Genomic DNA, 20,011 nt, shown 5'->3' with positions numbered 1-20,011 from the left:
AGAAATTTCTTTTCTTTCTTTTTTTTTTTTTTTTTGAGACACAGTCTCACTCTGTTGCCTGGGCTAGAGTGCTGTGGCGTCAGCCTAGCTCACAGTAACCTCAAACTCCTGGGCTCAAGCTATCCTTCTGCCTCAGCCTCCCAAGTAACTGGGACTACAGGCATGCACCACCATGCCCGGCTAATTTTTTCTATATATTTTTAGTTGTCCAGATAATTTCTTTCTATTTTTTTTGGTAGAGATGGGGTCTCGCTCTTGCTCAGGCTGGTCTCAAACTCCTGAGCTCAAACGATCTGCCCGCCTCGGCCTCCCAGAGTGCTAGGATTACAGGCGTGAGCCACCACACCCGGCCTGAAAGAAATTTCTTATATTTAAAATTGCCTTTTTTCCAGTTTAAGGTATTATAGAAAAAGGACAATACACACTCTGAAATATTCATAAAGATTGTATACAACAGCTTCTCCAAGCCATCATTCTTTAACATGTTGCTCTAAATCACCTCAATTGTGACAGAGGTCCTTTCTACTTAAAGAATTGATCACAATATGAAGGCTAAAAATCCTTCCAGTAAAAGATAAAAGGTATGATTCACATTTAAAATAATGTACTTCTTATAAAAACCAGCAGCACTTCATTCTACCGCGACATAAAAATTTGGCTTCACTGACTGGTCAGAAACAAAGGAAAATGTACATAGGGCCAAAGAGCTCCTTGCACAAGAGGAATGTGAGGCTACAAGTTTTCTCTAACAATTAACTATTTTCCCATTAGGTGGCGTGTGAAACTACTGGAATGTCAATTTCAATGGCAGAGAGGCGGGAGCGTGCTGAATAGGGCTGCGAGTAAGTATGCATACTAGGAGGATGGGAGTACAGAGGTTGCCAGAAAGGAGAAGGCAAGGATTTGCATGCACAATACCAAATAAACAGTAGAAGGGAAGTCATAAACAGGCCCCCAGCACTGGCAATAGTGACATACACTGCATAGTCAAATGCAAAGACTGGCTCAAACTTCTTGTTCAGATGGACGTTATAAAAGAAGACCCAGATAGATGGGGAGAGGCTCACGGTACCTGCCAGGAAGAAGAGCAGACCGGCCACCAAGTGGCAACCTGCACTGTTGACCAGACACTTGGCCAGTTTGATGTTGGGCACCGAGGACCTGAAGGCAGTGTTGCACATTCCAATCAGGCAAAGCAGCAGGGCACCCATTGCAATCAGGATGCTGAGGGGCAGGGCAAACTGGAGGACACGCAAGTCCAGCTGGTCAACTGATGAGTACCACGTAGTGTCATACATCAGGCAGTCACTGCTCCCGTCGTACCGAGCACATTTTACCCAGAGGCCTGTGTAAACAGTGAGGTTCTTCTCATTTCTGTTGAACGTGATCAATCGTAATTTTCTCCAGTTGGGAAGCAGAGTCCCTGCAAAGAGGCCTGCTACCGAGGCGATTCCACACAGGAAGGACAGGACTGTGGCTGCGTGGACATCCCGACAGCCCATGGCAGGCAGGCTTGTGCAGTACTGTCAGACTAAGGGGTGACACACAAGAGGACAAATCATGAGGGGCAATAGAACAGAGCAGGAAAGATGGTTCCAACTGGCAACACATCTAGAGATGAAATGTCAATGCAAAGAGGAAAACTCTCTTTTGCTCTCTCTGTATAATATAAATGTATACAAATGCACGTGTGTGTGACCTCACAGCACAGGTACACACACGTGTTTGGCTATCACTGACTAGGTCATGGAGCAACTAAAATCTTTAGCCATCAGTATTTTTTCTTCATAGTTAATTAGAGGAACAATCAAAATAATGTCAAATTCTCTTAACATCACATCTTAAATTCTCTTGGTTGTCAATACTCATTCTTTCAACATGTGTATGTCATGTACTTTTTAAGTGTCAGGCACTCATATACAGCAAGGGCCAGAGTACTCATCAACAAACACCACAAATTCAGCCTCAAATGTTCATGCAACAGAGGTGAAGGCAGCTCACAAAAGGCTAAGGTGTGGGCAAATAAGCACTACAGGACAGCAGTGGTTGAGGGCTGACTCAGAGGCAGACTGCATGGACTCTAATCCTGTCTCCTAACTTACTAGCCAAGTGGCCCTTGAGTCAGCTACAGAACTTCCCTGTGCCTACGTCACGGAGTTGTTCTATGGATTCAGTGAGGTAATATAATATCAAGTGCTTAAAACACATCTGGAATACTGTAAGTGCTATGCCAAGTGTTAACTGCTTCTTTGAACTCAGTGACCGACTCAATGCTTGGCACACCAGAGCAGTTCAAAGAACATTTGTTGAATGAATGTTAAATAAGAAAAAGCAAATCGATCTCATTCTTATATACTAGGCACAGGAGGAAATTATAAAAAGTAAATGGACTCATCTCCAATGAGTTAGTCAAATGAAAAGATGAGAACAAAGGTCCCTGAAATTATTCCATTCAACTATTTCCTGGCTGATTCAAGATAACCCAGTGCTTTTCAGGGAAATCTACAGCACTTGTTGGTTAGTACACTATTAACTGTTCATATAAGATGAATGCAAAGATTTCTGTTTCTATTAATGCTATTATAAGAAAAACTATAGCCAGGCCTTTCTCTCATCTCAAATTAAAAGGCTACCTTCTTTTTCAATATATGACAAACTATAAAGACCAGTATCTTATTCAGCTTTAACTTCTTCAAGTGTCTGAAACTCACTCTCAAAACACCATTCAAATGTATTTTCTCTGCCTTCTACAATGCCCCTTATGAGGCAATAGAGCAGACTACTTTAATGAGGTAGCATATTTACTATTTTTGGTCAGAGCATGATAAAGGGGCAAAGTTGAGAATAATTTTTATTTCTGGATTCAGTACAGTGGTGTTTAGAGAATCCATCATCCTTACTAGAACCAAATATCTGCTGAGATGGTGGAGTAGCATTCTCAGGAGTTCTGTGTGAGAAAGACGACTATGAACAAAATGCTAGGAAATTGGCTTAGGATGTGATTCTCATATCTATTCCTGTGGGAGGAGGGTACAATGTTTTTTAGAAAACAACATTATTTGTACATTTAATCAAATTATATAATCTAGGAGCAATTTTACTGGCAAAAAAATATGCCTGTGTATATATACATATATATGCCTATATATATTCATACACACAGTATATATAAGTATACAACATAAAGTCAGAGTTTCACAACAAATGACCATTTTTTAGAAGTCCTCAAGTTAAACATGGTTAGTTCTATAATAATTTTTTCCATTAATATTAGTTTACCACTTGTTTATTATGTTGTCTTTTGTCAGTATTATCAGACGTAGCAATTATTTAGGAAAATTTTATGGATGAAAAGGCTTAAAGGAATTAGTCTTCATTTATTTTTTTCATGCAATTTGGGAAAAAACTGTCTTGTTTAATTTTAACAACTGAACACCTTGGTCCAGACATGGGAACTCTAGTGCAGATTTGAGAATGTTTACATAGGAAAGGGCTACTAAGGATGCCAAGCTCCAGAATTCAGCTTCCTGTTGGTTTCTCCCCATTCACCTGTCTGTCTCCCCATATACTGCCAGCAACTTGCACACTGCCTAGTACACACGTTGTTCTAAGATTATTTAAATGAGTAGTGTGCTCTGTACAAAGACACAGTAACTCACAAAGGTGGGCCATTGGTAAAGGAGAACTAGACCAGGAAATAGCTATTACTAAGCAATCTCATTCATTCAACATGTATTTATGTTGTGCCATGTGTCTAGCATATGCAAAACACTCTGTTAGGCCCTGGAAGGACATCAAGATCACCGAAGTCTGGACCTTGCTCCCAATGTGTTTACAGTCAGACTTACAGAAAGAATAGGCTGTTTTATTCAAATGCAAAAGGCTGACAGTGAAGCAAATGTATGATAACTACATTTTACATGTAGTTACCTGTTGTTAGGTGTTAAAGTGAGTAAGGTACCTCTTCATAAAAATTTGTCATCCAGAGTTAAGGACTGAGCAATGAAGGAGAATAAGGATTTGATTAAAATTGTTAAGACATAAGAAAAAGGTTCTCTCGTGTTTCTTTCAAAGCTTCAGAACTCCAGATAACTCAAAGTCCTAACCCAATCACAATTCCTTCTTGCCCTCAGAGGTAGGTTGGAATTTCAATGTAATTGAGATTTCTCCAATCAAGCGGCCCTGTACCACTGATTCTTACAATGCAAATGGAGGAGAAACAAAGATAAGGATGTATAACTTCATTATTAACAAATTCTGTAATTCTTTGCCTACAGACTATCAAATGACATTAATGAACAGAGGTGGGTCAATATTTATTACAGTATTAAGCACATTTAACTAGATCCTGAATCAAATCAATACAAGAATTATATCAATCCTCTAAACTTGCTTTTGATGAAGTATTCTTAGCTCAGATCTTAGGGGCTGACTGAAAGTCCTACTTAGAGTCAACAAAGATACCATGGTATTTTTTCAGAGGGAAATACTATTAACCTCAATTCTTAAGCTAAATTTCAACCTTGGTGCTGGAATTATGTCTAGCTCCTTATAACTTCCTTTGGCTGCTTTACCTTTCATTTCCTGTTCTTAATTCCACATACCTATAATTTGATAAGTCATATATCCCTTGAGAGTGATAAAGTAACATTTTATAGTATAACTGAGGGAAGCAATAAGTTTAATGTTTTAAAACTGAAAGATAATGCTGACTTCCAGATCAGGATTTGTTCATGCTTGAGTATAAGAAGACTTCTACTCCTGTGTATGTCAATCACACTGAATCCAGAATAATTTTTTTCAAATGCAAATCTGATCCTATCACTCCACTTCTTACCATTCACTTAACTTCCCATTTCCCACAGAATAAAGTTTCTAAATTTTCGAATCCTCCCCATGGCTTGCACCATCTGATTCCTGCCAAATTCTCAACCTCCTTATGTGCCATTCTCTCACCTTACTACAGTCTATGTAGCCGTACCACTTTTAACTTCCCAAATTTTCCACTTTCTAATTGGGTTAACACATTGATTGCCCCACACACACACACACACACACACACACACACCCCAGAAACTTTTCCTTGGGGCCACAGTGTTTTATTACAAAAATAGAATAAAAACTTTGAGTGTAATTTAAAGGTAAACATAAATAGAAAAATGAAATTTATTGACTTCTATTCATTTAATCCACATTTTTAGAATTAAATTATCACTATGAATTGTAACAATAAGAACATCAGATTTTATATTTGTTTCATACAGCCCTGGGGTCAAAACTAGAGTGAGTTAAATACAACTCTCATGACAGTTAATGTGTTAAGGGCTTTCCCTCATGCTATTCTTTTTCCTAGAACTTTCCTAATCCCAATCTATTCTTTGCTTAGCTAATAATATCTAGCTATCTTTCTAGTTTCCAGGAAGCTTATCCCTAAACCTTCCCTCTGCCCCTGGTTATATGCTCTGGTAGCACTTTTGCACTTTTTTTTGGTAGCAGTGACCATTCTTATAATTCCTTGTTTAGTGTTTTTCCTTCCCATCAAACTGAGTTCTAGGACAAAGATCCCAGAATAGAGGGATCTTTGGACATATTCAATATTCCAATATTGGCACATAAAAGGCACTCAATTATTTGTTGAATGAATGAATAAAGAAATGGAGGGTCTGATATGACTATGATCAGGATATACAAAGAAAGTTAAAAATTTAGTATCCATTCATTTAATTTGGGGCAATTCACACCATCCTGTGTTCTGAAGCATTCAGGCTACTTCCAGATTGTGCCCCTGCTTTCCATTCCTTATTGGTCAAAAGTTCATTTTCTTCCCCTAGAAACCTGTGATCAGGAAAGATGAGGCCATTCCCGGGTACTTACATAAAGTCTGTGCTTCTAGAAATACATATCTAAGTTTGGCAACACTGGTTCACTTCAATAGTGGTTAGAAAGTCAATTATTCCTGTGTTGATTCCTCTATTTTCAACTTATTAGGTATATTACGAATTTGATGTACTTCTCTTAGTTAAGAGTGATTAATATCAAATTAATAGTTATCAAAGCTAAACTATTATACTTATAAATACATTTTTAACAGAAATGGGAAAAAAATAAACATCTTTTTGCCAGATGAAAGCCCCTAATTAGGGACTGTGGGAAATGTGTAAGGTTAAGAACACTTTAACAAATGTGACAGGCAGTCATGAACACTAGCTGGGTGACAGCTTTGAGCTGGGTCACATATACAGATGAGTAGGCTTGGTTTGTTGTCCAGGAGACCAAAGGCCCAAATACCAGTCATAACCTATCATTTACAAACTGGACAAGTCACATATGTCCTCTGAACCTCAAATTTCTATAAAATGTCCCAGAAGATAGTTATGCGATCACAAATAGCAAAGCCCTTTATAAACCAGAATACGGTCAGAAATTTAAGTTGTAATGATTATTAGTAGGCTTATTTACTTTCTTCAACTAGAAGCATGTTTTTATTCTCAGCTCTCAGCAAACAACCACAGATGATTACAGCCATAAAACAAGAATGATAGAGCATTCTCTTCGGAACATTTTCTGACCAAATCTAGAGCCTGTTTCAAAACAACCATTTCATATTTGTCATTTGACTATCTGTTCCACAGTGACTTTCAGAGAAGGAGACGGATAAAATTTAGTACACAATAAAATGTTATCAAAGACACCAATTCAAATAAAAATATTTTAAAAATGATATATTTAATTTTGAACACAGTTCAAAGAAGGCGGGAGCAAGAATAGTGGCTAAAAGCTTTAGGAATTCATAGATCCACTGCTATTTTTTCAGGGACAACTCTGAGGAACAGCTATAAGAGAACACATGTCTAATAGCAATTAATTTGCTTTTTTGGTACAGGGTCTCACTCTGTCACCCTGGGTACAGCACAGTGGTGTCATCATAGTTCACTGCAATCTCAAACTCCTGGGCTCAAGCAATCCTTCTGCCTCAGCATCCTGACTAGCTAGGACTACAGGTACATGCCACCACACCTAATTTTCCTATTTTTGGTAGAGATGGGGTCTCACTCTTCCTCAGGCTGGTCTCAAACTCCTAACTTCAAGCGAACCTCCCGCCTCAGCCTCCCATAGTCTTAGGATTATAGGCATGAGCCACCACACCCAGTCCCAGCTAAATTAATTCTTGATGTTATGTAACACTGGCAGTCCCTTCTACCTATAATTTGGGTTTTCTTAGAAATTGTTTAAGTCATCAATCATTGCACTTGCAAGGAAGGTCTTTCCTATACCTTTGTTTTGTGGAAGTAGAGAAAAAAGTGTCATTATTGGCTGATATATGGTAACAGGAGGAAGGGAAATGAGATATAATCAAAGATGTACTTACCGTTTGAGGTATCTGATAGTTCTAAAATAGCTTTAATCAACTTAGAAGAAACATATACAGATCTGAACATACGGTGTAGTGATGATCTGGGCCTAAAGAAATAGGAAAAAGGCTCCAAATTAATATAGTACTTCCCTAAAAACTCAATGTAAATTCACATGGAATTAGAAAAAATAATTAACAATCATCCAAAACCAATGAAATGTTATACCCAAAAAAGGCAGTTTATTCTTAAATTCATGCACTATTTATATGTAAGACACAGAAGAAAAAAATTAACTCTCATTTTGTGACTTAAGAAGATAGGAGAAATAAGAATAAAAAAAAATCACTTTACTGTCTTGGCTATATATGATATTTAATGGGTTTTTTTTTTTTTGGAGACAGGGTCTTGCTCTGTCACCCAGGCTAGAGTACAGTGGTAGGATTCATAGCTCACTGCAGCCTTGAACTCCTGGGCTCAAGTGATCCTCCTGCCTCAGCCCTCCTGAGTAGCTGGAACTATACATGCACGCCACCACCCCTGGCTAGTGTTTATTTTTGTATCTTTGTAGAGATGGGATCTCACTACACTGCTCAGGCTGGTCTCAAACTCCTGACCTCAAGTAATCCTCCTGCCTTGGCATCCCAAAGTGCTGGGATTACAGGCATGAACACGGTGCCCAGCCTTAATGAATTTTTTAGATCCTTGATGACAGGGAAAGAGTAAGGAGGGTGAAGAAACAATGTGCAGTTGTCTTGGAAGTAAAAGAAATTCACTCTTTTATACTTTTTAAAAGGATACTGGCAACAAAACCAGATGATGTTGATCTGCACTGGGCATACTAACATTTGCAACTAGAATGCTTTTTTTGAGTTTATAGTTCCACCAATGGCCCAACCCACCATTTTAAGATGCTTCCATATATCTACTTTAAACATCAGCTACTTCCTCTTCAAATACTTCTTTTAGAGACAGAGTCTTGCTCTGTTGCCGAGGCTGGAGTGCAATAGCCCAATTACAGCTCACTGTAACCTCAAATCCTGGCCTCAAGCAATCCTCCCACCTCAGCCTCCCCAGTGGCTGGGACTTCAGGCCTACCACCACACCCAGCTATTTTTATTTTTTTTTAGACAAGCGATCTTGCTATGTTACTCAGGCTAGTCTTGAACTCCTGGCTCAAGTAATCCTCCTGCCTTGGCCTCCAAAAGTGCTGGGATTACAGCCATAAGCCACCCCATCCAGCTTTCCAAATACCATTTATCTCAAGCAGGAAGGATGAGAATGAAAACTTATAAATGCCTGAGAGCTTCCCAGATTGAGGCATTCATCACTAGCACTATTATGATCATTATACAGAATGCTGTCAGCAACAGTCTACACAAGATTTCATTCAAGTTTTTCCACCCAAATGTACGTTTCTTGAGTTGGTACCAACCATAATTGCTCACTCCAAAGTCAGAGGAAATCGTTTTACAATTAATAACACACAACAGAATCCCTGGGCAATCATTTTAAGTGGGGTCACCAAGTCTGGCCTTTCTCTAACGTGTTGACAGTCCCCTCCAAGGCCTGAACACCGAATCTGGGCTGCAGAGGAAAGCAAATCAAGCTGCCAAGGCAATCCGCTTCCCGCCTGCCTCCCACCCTCCCACCAGTTCTCTCCTCCTCCATCCCTTGTAGCTGTGTCTTTAGGAGCAACAGAGCTGACAGGAATGGAAAAAAGAAAAAAGGAACAAAAAAGCCCTCCTGGGTAGAGCCAATGAACAGAGACTCCAACAGCGACTGTTGACGCTCTCGGAGCAAGCCCGTCCCTGAAACGCTGAGTGGGTTTGAACCGCAAGCAGGTCATCATTACACAACCAGCATCAGCTGGTTATTCAAAAATAGCCACTTGCAGCTCCACACACACCTCGGCCAGCCAAGCTCCCAGCCCTTAGCTGCTCCGGCAACAAACCTCGACATTTCCATCCTCCTGTGTAGAAAATAATTTTGTAAAGCTTTATCAGATACCTCCTCAGTCAATTTTCACGTCCACAAATGTAGTCAGCGTTTTTCAATGTTCCTGATCCCTCTCAATTTAGCTGTTTTACATAAAACCCTCAACTACTTATGCAAAAGACACAGAAATCGGAACGTTCTTGACCACACCTACCTGTTTCTCACACGCAGAGCATTTCACTCGCCCACACTGAGGAGCCTCTTGGAGCGTCTCCTCTTCAGCGTTCCAGGAAGTGCGTTCCCAGAAAGCCGCACCGGAGGCTTCTGGGAGCGCAGCCCGGCTCTCCCGCGGCCCTAAACAAGAATGCCTGGAACTACAATTCCCAGAAACCACTGGGCCGCCGGCAACATCCTGCGACCGACTGTCCCCTCCTTTTCTCCTTCCCTCGCCTCCGCTTCCCCGGATTCCACGCTCACCTGTGTTCCGTCCAGATTTGGGTTATAGGTTAAAAAAAAAAAAAAAAAAGGCAAAACTAAAAATAATTTTGAGTCGGGTACCCAAATAAATATTTCCTGTTAAATCTGACTTGCCCATTAGCAGGAAGGTTGTTATCAAAAATTCTTAAATCTGGACTTTCCCCCTCTCAAAGTGTTTACTTTGGCACAAAGCGAAAAAGAGTTCAAACTTTAGAACCAAACAGCCTAGGTTTGTGTGGGGCTCTGCTACATATTGGCTGGGTGGCCCTGGGCAAGTGACCTTTCTATGTATGAGTACTTAATATAAAGTACAAAGCATACAGCTAGCTGTTAGACATTTGAACTAACTTTACCACACAGTTACAATCTTTGTTGGCTTCTCTTAAATGTGAAGTTCTGTGTTAGTATCCGTATTAAACTAAAGGGTTGAGAAGTCCTGTATAGCACTGGTCTGATTTTTTTTTTAATTAAGGATGCCGAAATGTCATGATGCCTACTACTTTGAAATTATCACACACACACTCAAATGAAGATAAAGAAAGTGTGGTAAATGTGGGTAACTGTTGGATTTAGACAGAGTAAATATATTGAGTGTTCATTGTACTAGTCCTTCAAATTCTCTATAGTTTTGAAATTTTTCAAAATTAAAAGGAGAAAAATTATAGTTTACATGAGAGTAAAAGATGGCACCCACCTCTATCCCACTCTGTGCCTGTATGACCCGGGTCAAGATAAGTAACCCCTTTGTGCCTCATCTGTAGTATGGGTATATCTACATCAGAAAATTATGATGAGGGTTAAATGAGTTACTATATAGAGAGAAGTTTACAACAGTGTCTGACACATAATGACTGTATGTTTGTTGTTAGTATTTTCTGTTGTGTGTTGCTCTAGTAAACAAACAAGGAAACTATTTGCCAGTGACTAAAACACGGTGTGGCAGGGTGCTGCTGTCTATCCACTGCTACCTGCCTCTCATCTGCCATACTACTTCAGAAGACAAATGAGGCTATCTAATGCTGGAAGCAACCCAATCCCAAATGTAATACTAAGGAAGAAAGATTGCACTGGTGGTGAAAAGATATCTGAGAACAGATAGGCCTGGGCTCCAGGCCAGCTCTGGCAATACCAGGTGGATGATGGCAGTGTTACACAGGATAATAAGGTCTTTGCTCTGCTCTTCAGTTCTATTGTCTATAAAACCGAATTGGGCCGAGCGCGGTGGCTCACGCCTGTAATCCTAGCACTCTGGGAGGCTGAGGCGGGTGGATCGCTCGAGGTCAGGAGTTCGAGACCAGCCTGAGCAAGACCCCGTCTCTACTAAAAATAGAAATAAATTATCTGGACAACTAAAAGTATATATAGAAAAAATTAGCCGGGCATGGTGGCACATGCCTATGGTCCCAGCTACTCGGGAGGCTGAGGCAGTAGGATCACTTGAGCCCAGGAGTTTGAGGTTGCTGTGAGCTAGGGTGACGCCACGGCACTCACTCTAACTCAGGCAACAAAGTGAGACTCTGTCTCAAAAAACAAACAAAAAAAAAACTGAATTGAATCAAATAACTGTGTACAAAATCATTTTATAACTTATTTCCTGATCATTGATGAATACTACCTGGTTAGCAGACTTTAGCTGGGATGTATATGCAATTGATTATAATAATTTTTAAAAATCACAGCACAAAAAGGGAAGACAACCCTATCCCTAGACTTATCAATCAAGTTAGAAGTCTATGCTTAGACTGCCTTTGGTATAGCAAAGATGGAATGGAATACTTAAATGCCCTAGGGGCATTCAGTGATTAGATTCTTAGAATATCACTCTCAAAGGTACTTTAGATGAGACTTTACATTAGCAATGAAAAGTCTAGCTTTCCCATTTTTCTCATCAGAGATTCTTTAACTTGAGTTAAGTCAAATCTTAAAACAAATGTACTGCAATATACCATTTATCACTAAAATTCTACAAAGGTTTCCATTTGGTTACTATATTAGTTTTCTATTGCTGCCATAGCAAATTGTCACAAACTCAGAAGCTTTAAATACCATAAATTTATTATCTTAGAGGTCAGAAGTGTGACATGGGTCTTACTGGACCAAAATCAAGATGTCAGTAGGCTTTTTGTTTTTTTTTCTTTGAGGCTCTAGGGGAGAATTTGTTTGTCTTTTTTTAGCTTCCTGAAGACACCTGCATTCTCTGGCTCATGATCCCCTTCTATCTTGAAAACCAGCTATGGTTGGTCAAGTCTTTCTCACATCAGATCATTCTGACACTCTTCTTTCTTTCTCCCTTTTCCATATTTTAAGAATTCTTGCAATCAATTATTTGGACCCACCTGGATAATCCAGAATAATTTCTCTATTTTATGGTCATCTATCAACTTCAATTCCATTTGCAACCTTAATTCCCCCTTGCATTGTAACATAGCATGTTCATAGATTCTGGAGATAAGAATGTGGACATCTTTAAGGTACCATTGTTATGCCTACCACAGTCCCTAATAACCTCTTTCTGTCTGAATCCAAAGGCCTCTTTTCAGTCCTAATTTTCTTCCAACTTCAGAGCTACATTGTACAATTCTGACCACCTCTATTTCCTAAACTCTTCTTTCTTGGATTTGGAAACACCAACATTTCTAGTTCTTTTCTGGTTTGTCTAGTTTGGTTAGTTCTGACCATCTGTTGCTTTCACTTCTTCCCCTCACTCCCCAGTGTAATTATCAAATTACACTCTTTCCTGGGCCCTTCTCTATCAGTGAAAAATTCCTTAGAAGGAAATCCGTTTTCAGTGTCCTTGAATCAAAATCTCTGGCCAAAACATTTCCTAACTTTAGTGTTATTTCTAATTATCAGCTTACATGGCTGACTATTACTTCAATTTCATCATCTTCCAAATACAAATTAATAAATACCTCTATGTCTCCCATCATTCCTTATTTTGTTAGTAGTTTCACTTTAGAAGTATATTTTCTTTACACCTTTCACTCAAATTAGGAACCACATCTCCCTGATTCTTCCTTTGAAATATCTACTTGTCCCTTTTTCACCACAAGGAATTGTCACAATTCTATTCAAGCCCTCACCTCTTGACATCAAGATAGGTGCAACAATTTCCTCACATATATATTAATGTCAATTAAAAATAATAGATAACCTTATTTATTACATACGAAGCACTGGGCTCCTTTTCATGGATTATCTAATTCCAGTAACCCCATATTCCTGGCAAAGACAATGAGATACAGAGTAATTTGCTGAAGGTCAAGAAGCATTAAGCAGTGGAACTTCCTAAAGTATTGCTGTCACTGCTCAGAACCCTATAGACTCGGGCCAATCTCCTTATTTTACCTCTCTGCCTCTGAGACGCTACTCACTCTAAATGCTCATTCCAGCTATTCCTGAACTTGGAATGGCCTCATACTTTTTACCCACCTGAAACCTACCTCCATTCCCCTTTCTCTGAATATTTTTATCTTCTCTAAGCTATATACAATTCATCAACTCCAAAATGTAAACTAACTTGCATATATTGTTTCCCTTTTTATGTGTTAGTCATATCTCACCAGAGTATTTCCAAGTCCATAACTGAAATTCAACAGATTAATGAAAACTACTCCCCATACAATATTCTTTAGAGAAGCCTGTCAAATAGATAACATTATCTATTAATTGGGAAGCTGAAAGTATAGTTGCAAAGTGTATTATTAGTATTTTAAGTTTTATGTATCACTCAAAAATGTGTATGTTGAAGTCCTAATCCTTGTTACCTCAAAATGCAGGTCATTATGGTGGGCCCTACTCTGACTGGTGTCCTTATAGAAAGGGGAAATTTGGATACAACCAGGCACTTGTGGAGAACACCACATGAAGGTGAAGGCAGAGTTTGGGGAGATGCTTCTACAAGCCAAGAAACACCAAAAATTGCCAGCAAATCACCAGGCTAGAGGAATGGAAGAAATTATCTTTTCATAGCTCTCAGAAGCAATCAGCCCTGCCAACTCCTTGATCTTGGATATGCAGGTTCCAGAACTGTGGGACAATAAATTTTTGTTGAAGCCACCCAGATTGTAGTACTTTGTTACTGCAGCCCTAGCAAAGTAGTAAGGGAAAGGAAGAAGGTTCTGAGTAAATGAAATAATATCACTTTAAAAACTGTTACGAATCTGTGCTGCACCACCAAATTTGGCAGCACATTTTTTTTCTATTCTTCTTTAACAAAATTATTAGTAAAGTAGGGGGAGAGAAAGGGAAAGGGACTGGACAAAAGAATTGGCTTATAAATAGGATAATGGAAGGCTTTTGCCTGTAATTGCATTCAGGTATTTTAAATCTTTTTTTTATCATGTCTTCATTGTGTTAAAAAAACAAAAACTTTCTTTTACCATGCCCACCACCACCACCATTTTTCCTAGTTTTTAAAAGAGAAACATGTATGTTAAAGTTTTGATGAATGTGGTACAAATTTGGGACGGCAGTCCCTCCACTAACCTGCGGTTTCAGTTACCTATTTATGGTCAAACACGGTTTGGAAATATTAAATAGAAAATTCCAGAAACAAACATGTGCCATTGTAAGTAGCATGATGAAATCTCACTCCATCCCACCCAGGAGGTGAATCAACCCTTTGTCCAGTGGATCCGTATGGTGTATGCTACCTGCCCGATAGTCATTGATATTCTCTGTTCCTGACATCGTCATGGCTCAATGATCCAGGATTACTCAAAGCAGGTAATTCTCCTGTTGGGAATTATCTTAATTATCTCCTTCTGAATTGATCTGACCAGGTCAATAGTAGCTTAACACTACGTCACAATGCCTATGTCATTCACTTCACTCAATTTTGTCACACAAGCATTTTACCATCTCATAAAGTCACTACAGTACAAAAATATAATTTGAGAGAGACTACATCAACATATCTGTATTACAGTATATTGTTATAATTGTTCTATTTTATTATTAATCTCTTACTATGCCTAATTTATAAATTAAACTTTATCATAGCTATGTATGTACAGGAAAAAAACCATGGTGTATATATACGATTGGTATGTCTGAGGTTTCAGGCATCCACTGGGGTCATGGGACATGTCCCCTATGGATAAAGGGAGATTACTGTGTAACATTAATGGTTCTGTGAGGCAGATGAGTTTTTCTGGTTCATATTTTTATAGGAAAGGAAGACCATGTGTGCTCATTTTATTGTTCTTACAATTTCTCTTGACCCCAAAGTGGTAGCAGTTCCTGGAAAGATTTGTTTTTAAAACTGAGCCTCAATTATTATAGAGTACTCTTATTTCCCTCATTATAATTCAGTTGACCAGGAGCTTTTATTTATTCTGTCATTGAATCTTGTTTCAAATCCATCCAAAGTCATAAGCTTTTACTATCTGTCCTTGATTTAAAATATTCTCCATCTCCCTCAATTTGTACACAGTCATACACAAAATAAAATTGAAGGTATATTTTAGCTTTATAATCATGTCCTTTTTCTTAAGAAAATTACACCACAGTCTTCTTAAAGGCTTTTATACAGAAATAATACCAATAATGTTTGATAACCAATAAAAAAAAATGAAGGCACTGATCAGAAGATAATGGCAATTTAAGAAAAGCATATCGGAATACGGGCCATGTACAAAGAAGCTTTTGTTCTTTGCTTTCAACTTTCAGTGTACTCAGAGTTTACAAAATAGCAAAAAACTATCTTGCCATGTATTGCTCCAAAATTAGTTCCAATATAAGCTGCATAACCTGTTTTTCAAGTTCCAAGTATTTCAAAGGATAGGATTCAGATAATAACTATGTTTCACAGCTTAGTATCTGGGCATCCCAAAGAATTTAATTTCTATTATAAACACACTAATAACATACACAAAGGTGATTACTTCCTCTGAAGTCTTCCAAGTACTTAACAAATACTAATTAAGCAACTGTCACATGGTGAGAGAAAAACTTTTAAATATTAGAATTGCCTAAAATTAGTGGTTGGTTTTGGTCAGAAATGGTAGTAGAAATTGCCTCCCGCTTTTTCATGCTTACGATAGCCAAGTGAGGCAAATAACGCCATCTGTTATTTCCAAATTATCCACAGGGACATAATACAACTTTTCAACACCGATATTTTTCTTTCCTCTCTTCCTTTCTCATTTCTATTATCTGTTTGCTTTTCCTTTGGCTGGCTCGACACCCACTCAAAGCTAAAGAGGTTCCCCTAAGAGGTACTTTCCCCTCTACTTGCCAAACTCCAATCAGAAAACATACAAAATACATATGAAATTTCTCTTTAAGGTGGTTACTTTTCATTATTAACTTTGCAGTAAAAATTAGAGCATGTTGTCTGCCAACATTTTATGTCAATATGTTTACCTCATTGGCTTAATTAACAAGTTATAAACTTTTATAAGGCAAACTATTTTTTTCCTAAATCTTCTTTAAAAAAAAAATCAAGTATTTTAGACTCTTAAACAAGTTAAAAAAGAAAAAAATCCCACCTCATGTACACACTACCCAACTTTAAAAAAAAAAATACACGGGCAGAAAGCAATACAATGTAGTGTCTAAATAAATTAGTATTAATATCTGTGATGTACTCAGCACCCAGCATATGGTAACATTACCATGTTAGATATTATGGTTACCAGCACACACCATGTACTTAAAACTTCTGGATTTGTTTCACTTGTCTATGGCGTAAGGTGAGACAGATTTAAACCAAATTTGAGATACTCTTAAGGATGTAAAAATATACATTAAATTCAATTCACTATTGGTCTTTAAACAAAGTGTTGCCATATTTTTGCAATAAGGTCTTTTGTGTAGGCTTACAATTTATATTATCGCTCATTTTCATTTTTTAAGCTATACTTTGTAAGTGTACTTATGCTGTTACTTTGAAACATTATTTTTAATGTACCCTAATGACATTGTAAATTCTGGATGGCATTTACCTTTGTTAACTGAGTTTTAAATCTGAATTTTGCAAACCCCGTGAAACTGCTTTAAAACTATTTCAAGTGTTTACGTACATTTTTTGGCAAGGAAAACACCTGGAGCTTTCGTTAACTACTCAAAGGAATCTCTGTTCTCCATCCCTGCAAAACAAATAAGGAAACGCACAACATCACAAGAAAACTAATTGGACAAAACCTGAAATAAAATACCCTGACCTAATATTTCCTATTATAAAAACAGACTTTTTCCATTATTATGTAACTAATACATATTTACCATTTAAAAGAAAACAAAGTTCATCTTGCTATGACAAATATAATATGGGTACACATCACAAAAAGCACAATATAGTAGGTATTCTGGAATTTTGTTTATTCATAGGTGAAATCTTCATGGTACAGATCTAACTTCCCAGTACTATATACTGAATATCAGACAGTGTCTACTAGTATAAACTTGTATTTCATAGTGGTAAATAAATCTGTTATAGCAAACTCTGCAAGAACTACTGGGACTTTGTATGTTGCATTTAATACTCATATTATTCAGTAATATAATGATTAAATATTCTAAGAAGTACAGATTTCAAGAATGCATTTTGAAAGTTAAAAATGAAAAGTCTTGCTTAAGGGCAAAATAAAATGCATCTTAGATGTTAAAAGATTTACTTCAAAATAAATCTTTACATTTTTAAAATGTAACTTGTATAAAATAAAAAAAGCACCTGGATTTTCTACTTTTGTTTAGAATAAAAATTAAAGGTCAAATAAAGGTACATAGAGTACACTTTCAGTAACTAGAAAATACTAATGGAACATTTTAGTGAATCACATAATAAAATGCTTCACTTAGTTGTGGCATGGTACCCTGGGCATTACTGACAGCAAATATGATAATATTCCTCTTAATCCTCAACATACATTTGTCCTTTGTCACAGTGCAAATAAAATTATGGTGTTAAGACTTTTGAAATTCATCTGATGAAACTGTCCTCACATTGATACTTGTTTATATTTAGTAATTAATAGAGCTAGGAAAAAAAAAACAAATGACACTGAAGTAATAAATGTAAAACATACCCATATGAAACCTAGTCACTATGATCAGTACAAATTGTAAACGCTTTTCTCCACTCTTATTCCTTTGTTGTAAAGTGGAACCAGGCTATTCCAATCCCCGCAATTTGTTATCAAATGGGAGATCTGCGAGGGCGGCAGGTCCTGTCTGTTCATTCAACATCATATATACAACACCCTCCACAGTGCCTGGCATGTGAGAGACAATAAATACCTGTGCACTGAAGAAAAAAGAAATACAAGAAAAGCCAGTCTGGGGACTGGAATGGGAAGTAGGAGTGGGGAACAGAAAACAGAACAAACAAAAGTGAAATAACACTTGTAAAAAGACACTCACAAGTAAGAAGAAATTTAAATCTAAAACAATGCATCATTTTTCTTTAATACTTTACAAAAGTATGAATAGCCATATGTAAAGGCTCTATTAACATTAATTCCAAATAATTTCTAGTAATTTAAAAGTAGCAAAGAATTTTTTCATGTTGATTAACTTGCCATTTTGTAAAAAAAAATAAAGTTAAAAATTTACATGATGAACTCATTTGAGTAGAAAATATATGCATAAAAATTTCTATAAGAACATAAATTATTAACAGCTGTTTTCTATGGGAAGGACTGGGAGCCCTAATGCAAAAAGAAAGGGAGTTTTATCTTTTACTTTATATGCTTTCGTATTGTTTGAATTTTTGTGGTTTTTTTGCAATGAACATGTACATTTTATAATAAAATCATTTAAAGAGAAAACATTCAATTTGTGTTTTTAAAATACTCAGGCAGAAATTTAGGAATTGCGATCTCTTATAAATTATCACATCACATTGACGATTGATATTTTTATTTATTTATTTTTATAGAGACATGGTCTCACTCTGCTGCTGAGGCTGGAGTGCAGTGGTGCGATCACAGCTCACTATAACCTCAAACTCCTGGTCTCAAGAGATCCTTCCACCTCAGTCTCCCAAGTAACTATGACTATAGGCATTTGCCACCACACCCAGCTAATTTATTTTTATTTTTAAATTTTTTTGTAGAGATAGGGTCTCATTATGTTGCCTAGGCCAGTCTCCAACTCCTGACCTCAAGCAGTCTTCTGGCCTCAGCCTCCTAAAGTGCTGGGATTACAGGCTTGAGCTACCATGTCCAGCCAATATTATTTAAGGTTTGTACTTCCTATTTATTCTCTCTTTACTAAAAAATGAAAATGGAAAATGAAATAGACTAGGACATAAGAAAACAAAACTTATATATCAGTCTCCTCTAATGTAGTAAAAATGCTTAGGAAAGAAAAATTTTCCAAAAGTTCAAATCACAAACATCCATCTACTGATTTCTGTTAAATACTATCAGAAATCTTTATTATTACTAACCATATGTTCAAATTTAGGGTTTTGAGGTTTTCCAGAAAAGAAAACTATTATATATTTAGTGCAACTAGGTACATGATAAACTAAAAAACAAACCAACGGCTCATTCTAGTAATCTAGGGAATCTTATTTATCTAATTAGTTGCTCATTCTAATAATCTAGGGAATTCTATTTAATTTTTTAAAATGATCTCAATAAAGACATGATAAGTAAAGCAATATCAGAGAATATTACAGGTGGACTGATTGTAAACTTGTAAAATGTAATTTTTAGCTCTCACTTTTCTTTTACTATTGATATACTCAACTACAAAACAAAAAACTTAAAAAGGTAATACTAAAAAGTATCCACGAAAAAAGCTTTCAAATTAATACAATCTCAATACTATTTTTTAATTGACACAGAAAAATTGTACATATTTATGTACACCTGGTTTTGAAATATATATACATTGTGGAGACAGCTCAATTGAGCTAATTAACATATGCATTACCTCATATACTTATTTTTTTTAGTAAGAACACCTAAAATCTACTCTTAGTGATTTTCAAAATATAATACATTGTTATTATTGACTATAGTCACCATGCTATATAGTAGATCTCTGGAACTTACTCCTATCTAAGTGAAATTTTGCATCCTTTAACCAACATCTCCTCAACCCCAGATACCCTGGTAGCCACAATTCCACTCTCTGCTTCTAAAAGCTAAATTTTTTAAGATTCCACATATAAGTGAAATCATGTAGTAGTTGTCTTTCTGTGCCTAGCTTATTTTACTTAACATAATGTCCTCCAGGTTCATCCATGTTGTCACAAATGATAAGATTTTCTTCTTTTTAAGGGCTAA

The 20,011-nt window shown here is 37.0% G+C and overlaps 1 protein-coding gene across 1 annotated transcript; it reads right to left on the bottom strand.

Moving 5' to 3' along the window:
* Positions 1 to 302: 302 nt before the first annotated feature.
* Positions 303 to 9,800, bottom strand: CLDN12 (claudin 12). Its single transcript, XM_045564379.1, has 3 exons — positions 9,505 to 9,800; positions 7,370 to 7,461; positions 303 to 1,531 (listed from the first exon to the last, which is right to left on the bottom strand). Exon 3 carries the CDS (start codon positions 1,500 to 1,502, stop codon positions 768 to 770), a length of 735 nt encoding a protein of 244 aa, XP_045420335.1. The 5' UTR covers positions 1,503 to 1,531; positions 7,370 to 7,461; positions 9,505 to 9,800; the 3' UTR covers positions 303 to 767.
* Positions 9,801 to 20,011: the final 10,211 nt, after the last annotated feature.

Source organism: Lemur catta, chromosome 11 (assembly GCF_020740605.2).
Source record: "Lemur catta isolate mLemCat1 chromosome 11, mLemCat1.pri, whole genome shotgun sequence".
NCBI lineage: Eukaryota > Metazoa > Chordata > Mammalia > Primates > Lemuridae > Lemur > Lemur catta.
This window is presented reverse-complemented; position numbering and strand designations above follow the sequence as displayed.